Here is a 12,547-nt window from a genome sequence, read left to right on the forward strand (position 1 = left end):
AAAAACCAGTGATTTGACCAAAGTCTCCTGGCTGGCAAAAGGCAGTTCAGGTCTGGAACTTAGTCTTCCGTTCTATACCACGTGTTCATTCACCTATGCTGCTGTCTGTGAATAAACTCATGCATTTGGGCAAAATAATATTTATCTAATTTCACATCAACACTGCATATATGTCTTCAAGAATAATGACCCTGTGTTCAAAAATTTGACTCATGTCTGCATTTTTCACCTAGAGTTTTATTTGCTCTTTCTGCAAAAATAACCATCTGCATTTTTTAGAGAGTACACACCAAATTCAAATGTCTCAAAATATACAACTTTTTACTCATCCAAGAATAAATTATATTCATCATGCTTAGCAAGGACACCATGGGTTTCATTTTCAAAGTACTTTGCAAGCACCAGCTAATTAAGCCTGCCTGCAATCTTCAGCATGAGAGTTGTTTTCAAAATATCTCTCATTCTCCAGGAATGTTCTTCACTCTGTCTTATTTATACAAATCAGCACAGTTGTTCCATTCTTAAAATAAGAAGCTGGAGGCCATGAAATTATTTTGATCAATGCGTGGCAAATGCAATTAGCTCAGTGAGCCAAAAATGCCCAGTGACTGGTCTGAAGGACAAAGTGGAACACAGCAGAAGAACTCAAGGCCTTCTAGGTTCTAGATGCTGGATTGTTCCACAAGGTCCTATCTTTCAAAATACAACACAGGCACCTGCTTTATAGTTGAAAACTTGAAGTGGTTTCCCACTTGGATCATTCTAAACGACATAGCCATTTTCTGTCTTTAAATTTTGTTTTCGATTTCAGCATGGAAATAAACATGAGACCCCTAAAACATAGTTCCATCCTGGGACACGGTAAATACTTGGGGACCAGGCAGGAAAAGGTAGGGCTTACTCTCAAAAAGCCTGCACAACTGGCCACCGAAGGTCTTATGACAAAACCTCTACTTATTCTATGTCTTAATATGGCTTTCCCGCAGCTATGCCAAGATTCTCAGCATTCTAGTAGCTCTTTTGGGTTAAGGCCAGTGTGAAAATACCTCTTAAGGGAGACTAGAAAGACATTAATTCAAGAATATTCTTATCTCTTAAGTATGGATTAGATGCATGTGGAAAACTAGAATTCAAATGTGTGAACTATAGGACAGGTGAGTTTCTTTTCAATGAGTGAACTAAATGTCAAAATGTTCTGGAACTGGGACTCCTGGGCAACTTGAATCACCAAGGGGAAGAAGACATGGAAGGAGAGAGGAGAGAAAAAGTAAGGAAACACTACAGATTCATTTCCCTAATATCACACTTAATATAAGACATAAATGACTACAATGATAAGATTGATGGAGGCACCAGGCGGAGCAGTGGAAATAATAATCGCCCACATGTGTATGTTACTTCAGAGTTTGCAAAGAGCTTCCCCACCTCAGTGGCTCCCTTTGACATTGGAAGGAATTGTTATTCCCATTCTAGAGATGAAGTTTGGAGAGACTAGGTAATTTACTCAAAGTAGCATTTAGTACTTGACAGAGCCAGGAGCCAAAGCCAGAACCTCTGATTTCCAGTCGGCAGCCTGTTCTGCCAGACCACGTGAGAACCCTGGATTCTGAGTGCAAAGCACAGCACTTTAGTCCTTGCTCACCTCTTAATTCCTGCACATTTAGCCAAATAATTTAGATGCTTCAAGTTCCTGCTTCTTTATAGTTAAACGTTATCTTCCCTCTTTATTGGATCCAATGAGACAGTACGCAAGAAAATAGTTTATAAACTGTGAAGTGCTGTATAAATGTAAGGAAGGTATAACTATGTCCGACATAATGAATCGATATCCCTGGGCCTTGCCTTAACAGCTTACAATTAAGCTTTCCTCCCTTCTGTCTGAAAGAACAAAGAATTCCTCCTTCTTTTCAAAGTTAAATCCTCCATCTGTGCTTAAATATTAGACCAACAAATATTCTATGATATTCTATCATCTTAATCTTCAGCATCATTTTACAGATAAAGAAGGAAGGCTCAAAAAAATAATTTACCTAAGACTGTGCAAATTAATTATGAGAGTCCGGGAAGTCCTGTTTCAGAGCCAATGTCTTTGATCACTGTGCAACACTACCTTGCCAATACTCAGGCAGCTTTCTCTGTTTTCCCCCAGTTGAGTTATCTATTACTACATAACAATCCACTCCAAAATTAAATGGCTTAAAACCAATCCCTTTATTTGTACATAATTCTGCAATCTGTACTGGGCTCAGCTGGGTCTCAATTTGTCAGGAGTCACTCATGTGGCTCCAGAAAGCTGGGAGCTCAGTTGGGGCTGAACCATCCCAGATGGTCTCTCATCGTCCAGGCTTCTCTCCATGTGGCCACTTATAATTCAGCAGTCCAAACTAGTCTCTAGTCCAAGTCCGAGTTTTTTACGGCTTGACGGATGGCTTCCACAGGAAGACAAATCCCACTGTGCAAGTGCTTACCAAGCCTCTGCTATCATCATGCTTACTAATGTCCCATTGGCCAAAGCAAGCCACAAGGTCAAGGCCAAAGTTACAAAGCATGAAGCCCAGGAGTTGTTGTTCACTGGGATCCATCATTGTTTACATCTCCTCTCTTTCTCTCCATCCTCTCATTTGTTACTTATGCTTTCCCCTCAGCATAGAAAATACTTGTTACTGCCCAAGGCGGGTCGTCTGCCTGCTGCAAGACATGCCAATAGTCAAGAGGCAAAGTTGGGGGGCCAGCCCCGTGGCCGAGTGATTAAGTTCACGCGCTCAGCTTCAGCGGCCCAGGGTTTTGCCCGTTCGGATCCTGGGCGGGAACATGACACTGCTCATCAGGCTATGCTGAGGCGGCGTCCTACATGCCTCAACTAGAAGCACCCACAACTAAAATGTACAACTAGGTACTGGGGGGCTTTGGAGAGAAAAAGGAAAAATAAAATCTTTTTAAAAAGAGGCAAGGTGGTAGGAGAGAAAGAGTTAAATTACAGCTTGCTAGCAAAGGGGAAGATGGCCAACTAATGTCCAAAAGAACCATCTTACAGAGCAAAGACTACAGGCCAGTTATATAAGGGGCTGGTCTCCAGATGGGGGAGGCATCTGGTCTCCAGGTGGAGGAGGCATCTGGTCTTCATGTGGGGCAGACACCTGGTCTTAGTTCCTGATAATCTGTTGTTTTACTGGATATGCATCAGCAAGTGGAGCAGTGCCCTATACACTCATAGGTGTTGGCTATCAGCATAGCCTCTCTGCGCAGGGGTTATCACATTCCTAGGGAACTCAAAAGAACAAAGTTATGGACTTATCGCAGCTGGGTTAGTTAATCAGAGGTCACTCAAAGTTACAGTATGGTTTCTTTTCTACAATATGGCTTCACTTATGTTAACCTTGTGCTGAGTTGGTGCCATTTGGATGGTCACATTTAAATACAAATACAAATGTCCTGTGATTGCACATTCCCTCTTAGCTACCATCCTACTCTCATTCCTTTCATAGCCAGCCTTCTTAAAAGAATGGTCTACACTCAGTATCTTCACTTCATCACTGCCCATGTACTCCCCAGGCAATGCAGAGTGGCCTCCACCAACACCATTGCACCAAAACTACTCTCCCTCAACTCTCCAATAACCTCTGTATTTCCAAAGACAATGGAAAATTCCCTGGCCTTGTTTACTTTGACCTTTCTGTGACATTTAACTCTTTCTTCTTCTTATGTGACTTTCCTTTCTCTCGCCCTGTGTTTCTTTAGCTCTTCCCATTTTCTAATGGCAGCTAAAGGTCTTCACTCACCAGGGTTCTGGCTCCTGCCTTCTGCTATACTCATTGTGTTGCTTCTCTTGCTAATAGTTCTCAAACTATATCTCTAGTCCCAGACTCTATGCTTACCAGCAGATCTGTTTATCCAAGTACATCTCTACTCAAATTCAGCAAATCCAAAATTAATTCATCATGTTTCTTCTAAAACCAGATCCTCCTCTTGTAATCCCTTATCTTGGTGATTAACAGCACCTTTTACCCAGTTGCTCAAATTAGAAATGTGATAACCCAAGACTCTTCCTTCTCTTCTTTCCACAATACCCCACAGGTCACTAAGTCTAATCTGTTCTGCCTATAAAGATTTCTCAGAACTATCCAGAGATGTGCTGGTAAATGTTTAACAATCAACTTTGGAGAAGGGAAGGTAGCGTTTGATGATTTCCATGGTGTAATCCTCCCACCATGGCTCATTTCAAGCTGTCAACATGACATGACTGGACAGAACTGGTAAGAGATGCACAGTAGTACACATTAAGTAGTATTTCCACCTGCAGATATGGCAGGCATAAATAACCTCAAGAGAGTAGGTAACAGTAAAATGTAGTAAAAAAGTATGAAGTGATGAGTTTTGAGTATTTCCTTTATTTTTCATATAATTAATTTAGTTATGTGTATATAATTTAATTTTTAATGATGGCTTGGTTTAACAATCAGCTCACAAAATCCCTGGAAATTTAACAATGGACTCTCATGAGCCTCTCTTCTCCATTTCCAGGACCATAGCAAAAATTTAAGGCTCTGATCACTTCTCATCTTGATATTGCAATTTTCTCCTCATAAGTCTTTCTGCTAGTCTATCCTCCACACGGCTGTCCAAAGGACCCTTTCTAACATCCGAATCTGATTTTATCACTCCCCCACTTATCATCATTCGTTGAGTTCCCATTGCTTTTTAGCTGGAGCTTAAAATTCCTAGTTTAAAACATAAGGACTAGCCTTGTTTTTGAGCCTGGTCTCCCTCTGCTCCCCCCATTAACACCCTAGTGGCTCAGACACACACTGTCTTCGGTCTGAGACCTTCACCTACGCTGCTTCTACCCTCTAGACTGCCTTCTTCTTTTGTACGGCTAACTACTACTGATTGGCTTCGCATCTCAGTCAAGAACTACCTTCTCTGAAAGTCTTCTCTGCACAGGAGCAATATAGCATCGTGGTTAAGAACACAGACAAAAAATCAAACAACCAGGTCTCAAATATCAGCTCTGCCACTTAGCTGTGAAACTTTGAACACATCACTTAACCTTAGTTTCCTTACTAGTAAAGTGATGAAAATCCAGTGCTACCTTGTAGGATTGCTGAGAAGACTCAAAGAGTTATTATGTACAAAGCCCTCAGAATAGTGCCTAGATCTTAGGATTTAGTACATGTTAGCTATACTAACCACCTAATTTTAAATGCTTCTTATCTGTATTTCCATTGCATTATAGACACACTCATCACGTTATACTGAATCATTAATTTGCTTGACTTCCTCCTTTGTAACTCTTCCAACAAGAACCATGTAGCCTTGTGCTTGGGCAGTGTCTAATAAGTGCTCAATAAATGAATGAGAGTGAATGAGTGGTGCAAGCTCTGGCCCACTGGATACATGTTCTTCTTAACACATTCACCTGCATTAGATTTAAGAAAAGTAAAGGGAATTTGTGAGATCCTGTGATCAAATTAAAGGGAAATACTCTCTCAAATTTCATTAGCAATACATATTGCTATAAAAACTAAAATCAAAGGATATCAGTCTTAAAACCCACCACACTTTTGATGTTTCTTGCTTCCCCTTTCTGTTGCTACAATTTATAAGAAAATGCAGTAACAGTCTTTTGGCCTAATTCCATTGCTTTTTGTGATGGATGTAGGAAAGACTCCTGGCATTAAAGGGAGCTTTGGTAAATGTGTTGGCAAAACAGACTTTAAATATTCCACTAGAAAGTCATTCTGACCTCACAGCACAACTTAAATTATATTATTTTCTGAGGCTCCAGGTTGTTTATCCAAGAATCACAATTTGACTTTTATGGAAGATGAGAGAAGAATAAAAATTTATTAAGAACCTCCCAGGTATCAGCCATTTTTACAAGTATTATTTCTTCTAATCTTCACAAAATTGAATTCGATATTATATTTGTCAGTGTTCTCCAGAGAAACAGAGAAAGCGAGATGTATTATGAGGAACTGGCTCATGCAGTTACGGACACTGATAAGTTCCATGATTTGCAAGATGGAGACCCAGGAAACACGATGGTCTTATACAACTCCCTAGCCCTTGTCCTAAGGCCTGAGCACCGGGGCGCTGATGGTGCATGTCCCAGTCTGAGGTCAAGAGAAGACCTATGTCCCAGTCCGAACAGTGAGGCTGAGAAAGCAAATTCTCCCTTACTCCACCTTTTTGTTCTGTTCAGGTCCTCAACAGATTGGATGAAGCCCACTCACCCTGGAGAGGGCAATCTGATTTATGCAGTCCACTGATTCAAATGCTAATCTCTCCTGGAAACACCCTCGCAGGCACACCAGACATAATGTTTAATCAGATATCTGAGCAGCCACAACCCAGTCAAGTTGTCACATAAAATTAACCTTCGCAGATGCTATCCCCATTTTTAGATGGGGAATCTGAGGCTCAGAGGGTTAAGTAACTTGCCAAAGGTTACATAGATAGCAACTGCTGGTCCAAGTTCAAATATGTGATTTCTAACCCCAAAGCACCATGTTCCTTCTACTAAACCAGGAGTTCTCGATCAGCGTGATTTTGCCCTCCAGGGGGCACTTGGCACTGTCTGGAGACATTTTTGGTTGTCGTAACTGGTGGGGGGATGGGGATCTTGCTGCTGATATCTACTGGGTAGAATTCAGAGCTGCTGCTGAACATCCTACAAGGCACAGGACTGCCCCTACAACAAAGAATTATCCAGTCCAAAATGTTGATAGTGCCAAGATAAAGAAACCCTACACTAAGCTATACTAATTTGTATTTTTATAGTTTTCCAAAACAGCAGAATAGTAATAATATGCTGATCTAAAATATGAATGACTATAGTTCCATAAATCTAATAAATCCTGGTGGAATGAATGAATGAATGTTAAATTCTGAAATATACAGGAAGGAGACTGCATTTTTCAATGACTCTTCACAATGAGCGCTCATTAAGAGAATAAAATATTTTAAATTATCATCAATAATAGAGATAGAAAATAGATTCTACTTATTTTCCCAAAGTATAAAATATCATATATAAAACATTTTTGTTTGATACAATAAAATTGCAGAATATATTTTTAGTAGTTTTAAGGAAAAAAGCAGCAGTTTCTGGTTCATGGGAGTCATAGAATTATTTCCAATTTTAGAATTATAAAATGTTAGAGCAGGAGGATCTCTAGGTCAACCTCTTCATTGTCTATCACTGAAGAAAAATGTATCTAAGAAAGGGTAAGTGACTTGCCCAAGGTCTCTTGGCCCATCAAGGACAGTGCTGGAGCCGATATCCAGCTCTCCTAACAATTTAATGTTTTTTTCATTCTAGAAGTGTTAGAGATGGTGGCAGGGCTGTATGTTTTTATTTAAACATGTTCTTCATTCAAGGGTGTTGATGAAAATAATCCATAACCAATCTATAAATGAAAATTTGGGTGAGTTTAGTCTGAGCTAAAATCTGAGGACCATGGCCTGGGGCCTTTCTTCCTGAAGGAAGAAAGGGCACTGAAGAAGTGGGGTGCACAGAGTGGTTATATACCCCCATACAGGACGTTTCACATATGATTGAAATGTCCCTCCCACAATAGTCACAAGATTGCCCTGTTGGCACAGCACTTGATGGACACAGCAGGTAGTGGGTCTGCTTTCTCGGAGGGCATAGCAGGAGGCAAGTCTATTGTCTCGAGCTGGGCGGTCACAGGTGGCGCAGCAATCAGTTCCCAGCCTAAGGAAAGATGCTTAATCCTTAAGGAATGCCAACGTTGGGAGGGGGAGGGAAGTTGCACCTTTATCTCTAGGGCCTTTGTTCTTGACATAGGGAATCTCTAAAGCAGATATACAATGCATGCTCAACAGCCTCGGTCAGGCCCTTTAGGAAAGGCAAGGTCAGGCCGAATAAGGTTTACATAAAATGGCTTCCTCATATACTCCAATATATCCTATTACTTGCCATTTTTATTTGTCAAGGGAAATTGAATTTCTATGCTTTTGCCTTGTTTAGACTATAAAAAGCATTATTGAGAGGGACTTTTGATATCAAATAACCCAACCGACCTTCTACGCCTTTTTCACCCCAACACAGAAAAATGTATCAGCCATGTAGGCAATAGGTTAAACCTTAAAATGTTTGGAGCCTTTATTTAAAAGCCCAAAGTGAATTCTGAATTTTTCCCAGTACTGGTTTTGGGGGATTTTTTCTTCTTCCCTACTTCTTTGTGTAAGAGGTAAATGAGATCTTTGTTTGCAAAAGATCCGGGACAGCACCGGAGCAGGAGCCAGGGAAGCTGGGTTCAAGCCCAGGTCCCCATGTGAACAGCTCTGTGACCTCGAGCACGTCTGTCAGAGCCCTTCTAGGCCTGCTCTTCATCTGCCACGTCATGCGGTTGTTGCAAAGGTCAAATAAGATGACATTCTATCTGTAAATCTGTTCGGTAAACTCGAGGCGCTTGATAATACCAACTTCCAGTATCTGTTCTACACCATTGCTAGTTCTAAACAAAGTTCATTTAAGGATATAGATGATGTAACACACATTCCACTGTAGGTACTCTGCATTTCTACGTAAGTTATATATAGTCATTTTCAGAGGGGTCCCTTAGAGGAATTAAACTTAATTCTCCAAGCTGAGTACATGGTATTTTCATTAAAACTAGAATAGATTAGATTATTTATGGTTATATAAGGTCATAAATGATTTGAGTTTTTCCCCCATGCTCAATCCCAAATCACTTTCTCCGTGCAGCTTTACTCTCCATCCTTCCAACACACTGTTCCCCAGTCCAGGTCCCACCCTGCAGGGTTGGAATAGTGATAAAGGCGAGAATGTGTTCTTATTTGTTTCTAACATGATAAGAAAGTCTGTGCTAGCATCTATAGCCTCCTTTTCTTCAATAAAACCTTTATTTGCGAATGGAATTAGAACAAAAGACCCACGGTAGTTTCTATGTGTCCTGAATAATAATAATAATATTACTAATAAATAAAGGGAATATAAATCAGATGAAGAAACGGAAATCATTTGTTGATTAAGCGGGGTAGATGAAACATATGCATATATTGCCACTCCCTGCTAAAATTCCAGTATAATGATAGGAAAAGAAAAATAACAATATAAACACACAACGACAAAGGGACAAAAAGAAGATAAAAGATATCAGCAAATTTTTAGGAGGTGGAAAGCAGTTGGAAGAACAGGGAAGGCTGAAACCGAAGGGTTTTCAGAGAAGGGTGCCAGAGATGAAGAAGTCAATTCCCACTGCAGAACCCGGAAAAGTTCAAGCATTGGAGGCCCCAGCTAATTTGGAAGGCTAGGTGAGGGCAGAAGCTGAAATCAGGAGGACTGGTTGAAAGCCTATCAGATAAACAGATAAACCTTCCTCATGCCTGCACAGCCAGAGGACTTCCCATTTCACCCAACAGGAAAGACAAGGTTGTTCTGGGGCCCTGGCTCGAGATAGGCACCGTGGAGGGTGGGATGTGGCACCGTCCAGAAAGCTGGGGACGAAGGGAAGGTCAGTGTATGCACTGGGAGATCTCCCGTCCCTTCACTCATTCCTCTCACAGAATGCTAGCAGCCAGGCTTATACTCCCCTCTCCAAGGTAGGAGATAGGAAGAACTTCTCTAGAAAAACATGTCTCCCCAAAAGAAAAAATCTGACAGTGACATTTCGGGTGCCCCATCAAAACTGCTACGTTCCTGCCTCAGCCCGTGTAAAACAAAGACCAAAACAAACAAACTAGGAAAAAAAAGAATATGGGCACAGAAAATGCATGGTGCAGAGGCAATTTCCAAGGTGTATACACAGTGCTGACCAAGTCAAACCCACCTGCAGACCACCGCCAGCTCACAGACTACTGATGTGAAACCTCTAAATTAGATGAACTTGGTGGCCCCTGAAGGGAGTGCAATGTCTCATTCCTAAAAATCTTCACTACATTTATGTTTCTCCGCACCAAAGAGACAATTCATCTAAATGCCACATTACTTCACCTGGTGCCTTTTACCTTCACTGTGAACACTCACAAATCTTAAGACCCAAGATCTTCATAGAACCTTTATTCAAGGAAGCACAGTCGTAAACAGAGAGAGGTTCTGCTGAACACAGCTGGGCCAAAAAGTCAAGGAGTCATTCTCACAGGGACACAACTGGGTCAAAACTGTCATTAATCTGTCTTTTCAGACATGCTAGTCGACAAAGACAACAATCGCCTTTAAATACAGAGTATCAAGCTCAATATTTGCTAAGAAAATTATCTTTTAATCTTTTATAAGGAAACTTTTATCCACCGCTGCTAATTATCTTCTTGGTTCACAGATCTAGAAAGCATGAAGACGGTGCTTTTTTTCCTATACATTTTGGGAACCACTGCAGCAATCCCGGTAAGTACCTTCTCTTCTGTTATTACATCTCTCCCTCCTGACGGTTAGTTTAGAAATCCTCCATTTAAAAGAAAATGTTCTTATATAGTGGTTTGAAATTCTCTTTTTTATTTTAATCACAATATTTTTTGCCCAAGCAGGGAATGGATGACTAGAAAAATTGAGATGCTACTTTTTAAAAAAATATTTCTTTCAGAACTATCGAGTTCTACACTTGCAATAAATATGCAGCTGAAAGTGTTGATTACCAGTTTATTAGCCAAGAAATATGCCCAAATACTGAAAAGAACTTCTCCTGTAGAAGCTCATCTAAGAAATTAGTATAAAAAATCTTGGAGTGCATACCCACACTCTCCAGCAGCGTTTTCTTCAAGATCAAATACACACTGGTTGAGAAATTCCAAGTCTATAATAAAAACAGGAACCTGTGGGTTGGGGGCAGAAAATGGTATGGTAATCATAAGTTGGCTCCTAGCTCATCCGTGGGGGTCTATCCAAGCAAACATACTGAAAGCAGACAGGACTAGAACATTCTTTGCTTCATGGTCAGATATATTGGCCTCACCATTCACACAGCAATAAATCAGCCATATACAAATCAGATCATCTGAGATCATGTCAGCAGCTTCAAAATAACCTGAAAGTTAAAAAAAGAAAATGGACCCAGGGCTTGCAGCATCATTTGGATGTTCCCCCCAAACGATCCACATCATCCTTAATCAAACTAAAGGATTTGTGCCATTTTTCCTTTCTCACCACATAGAAGAATCAGTCTCCTTTAAATAGACCAAGCAATTTATCTCTTGTCCCTTCTCTGCCTCCCTCTCTGTGTCAAAGATTCTGTCCTTGCCTTTTGGATAGCTGGTGTCTAGCTTCTGGGTGACAGATATGTCAGCAAACACAAATGCCATGCCATCCAAGCCAAGCAGTTCCTGGAAAACAAAATTTATGATCACCTCAAAGAACCATGCTTAAGTAGCGTGGAGCTACTCCAGCTGAAATTATACATTCTCCTCAGAAATTACGAAAGTGGGATAAAGCATGTTCAGCACAGAGAGGAGCTCCCACAGAACCGCTGTTTTCTACTGTGTTTTGCCTTTGCAGCTGTTGCCGCCACGTAAATAGGCAGCAAAGTGTCTTAGCATCAAATGTTTGAATGACACACCTGCATACAGACACATTCCAGATGTTTCCTTTTTAGGACAGTTTCTTATCATACTGACACAGTCAAGTGCTGAAAAGCTAAAACTCTTCACATAGGATTTATCTGTTAAAAATCTTGTATCACTTTCCCCCCCTACCTGAATTCTCCAGAAGTCAGTGGATTCTGTGTGGTTAGGAGATTCCACACAGATTTCCACAAGGTACGTTCTTATAAATACAGATGGGGGCATGATGATAAAACAGAATTTCATTTTCAGAAAATTTCTGAAAGAAGATAAGCTGCCATGTTTTTTGTGCATTTCTTCCATTTGGGGCAGGGGGAATGAAGAGGAAGGGAGCAGAGAGGGGGAGGAGTTCTCCACTATAAAATCTAAAATCCCCTCCATCTCTTGCCTTCCATGATGCCCCCACTGGCAACTTGCCAAACTGGTCATCATTCTTTCTCCTTTTCCCGCTTAAAAATGGTTTCTTTGGAAACATTTTCAAATATTATTACTCCTTTTAGCAGGTAATAAGCAAGAGAGCAAACCAAATCTAAAATAAATCCTATAATCCATGGCTTTCTTTATATTACACAATCAGCACTACAGGACCTGTTAATGGAGTAAAGATGAGTCAATCCAAGTAGAATCTGAGTTTTACTTATACCTGGATCTGTCTGACATGTGGGTGCCCACAGCATCTCTCAGAGGAAGATCTATGGTGATATATGCCTAAGATGCCAGACAGTTCATCTTCTTACCACTGTATGCTATTACTACCAGCAATAGTAATTTTTCACTTGGGTAACTCCCTAAAATTCACAAAATATTTTATGTACATGACCTTATCTTGATATCTCTGCTCACTTTGCCTTGAGAGATGACAGAGTGGAGATTAACAATTTGTCACACCACAGTTAGATAATAAATAGCAGAGTCAAGACTTGAAGGGAAGGTCTCTTATCTCGAAGTACAGTTGTTCAACTTCTCCGTTATGTCTCACTGCTCAGCTCTTCATCTACGCCTGCTG

The 12,547-nt window shown here is 40.6% G+C and overlaps 1 protein-coding gene and 1 long non-coding RNA gene across 5 annotated transcripts in view; one reads left to right on the forward strand and one right to left on the reverse strand.

Annotated features, from left to right (window-relative positions):
* LOC124237204 (uncharacterized) overlaps window positions 1–12,547 on the reverse strand; it is a 44,255-nt gene that overhangs the window by 17,302 nt on the left and 14,406 nt on the right. The gene's annotated exons all lie outside the window — the stretch shown is intronic.
* Window positions 1–12,547, forward strand: part of SPARCL1 (SPARC like 1) — a 42,769-nt gene that overhangs the window by 15,112 nt on the left and 15,110 nt on the right. For 3 of the 4 annotated variants that reach the window (XM_046656642.1, XM_046656645.1, XM_046656643.1), the window contains one exon: window positions 10,308–10,372. In XM_046656642.1, coding sequence (XP_046512598.1) covers window positions 10,308–10,372 — 65 coding nt within the window. Of the gene's footprint in view, window positions 1–4,074; window positions 4,254–10,307; window positions 10,373–12,547 lie in introns of all 4 variants that reach the window. The other variant, XM_046656644.1, reaches the window with a different exon arrangement.

This window comes from Equus quagga, chromosome 3 (assembly GCF_021613505.1).
Source record: "Equus quagga isolate Etosha38 chromosome 3, UCLA_HA_Equagga_1.0, whole genome shotgun sequence".
Lineage (NCBI taxonomy): Eukaryota > Metazoa > Chordata > Mammalia > Perissodactyla > Equidae > Equus > Equus quagga.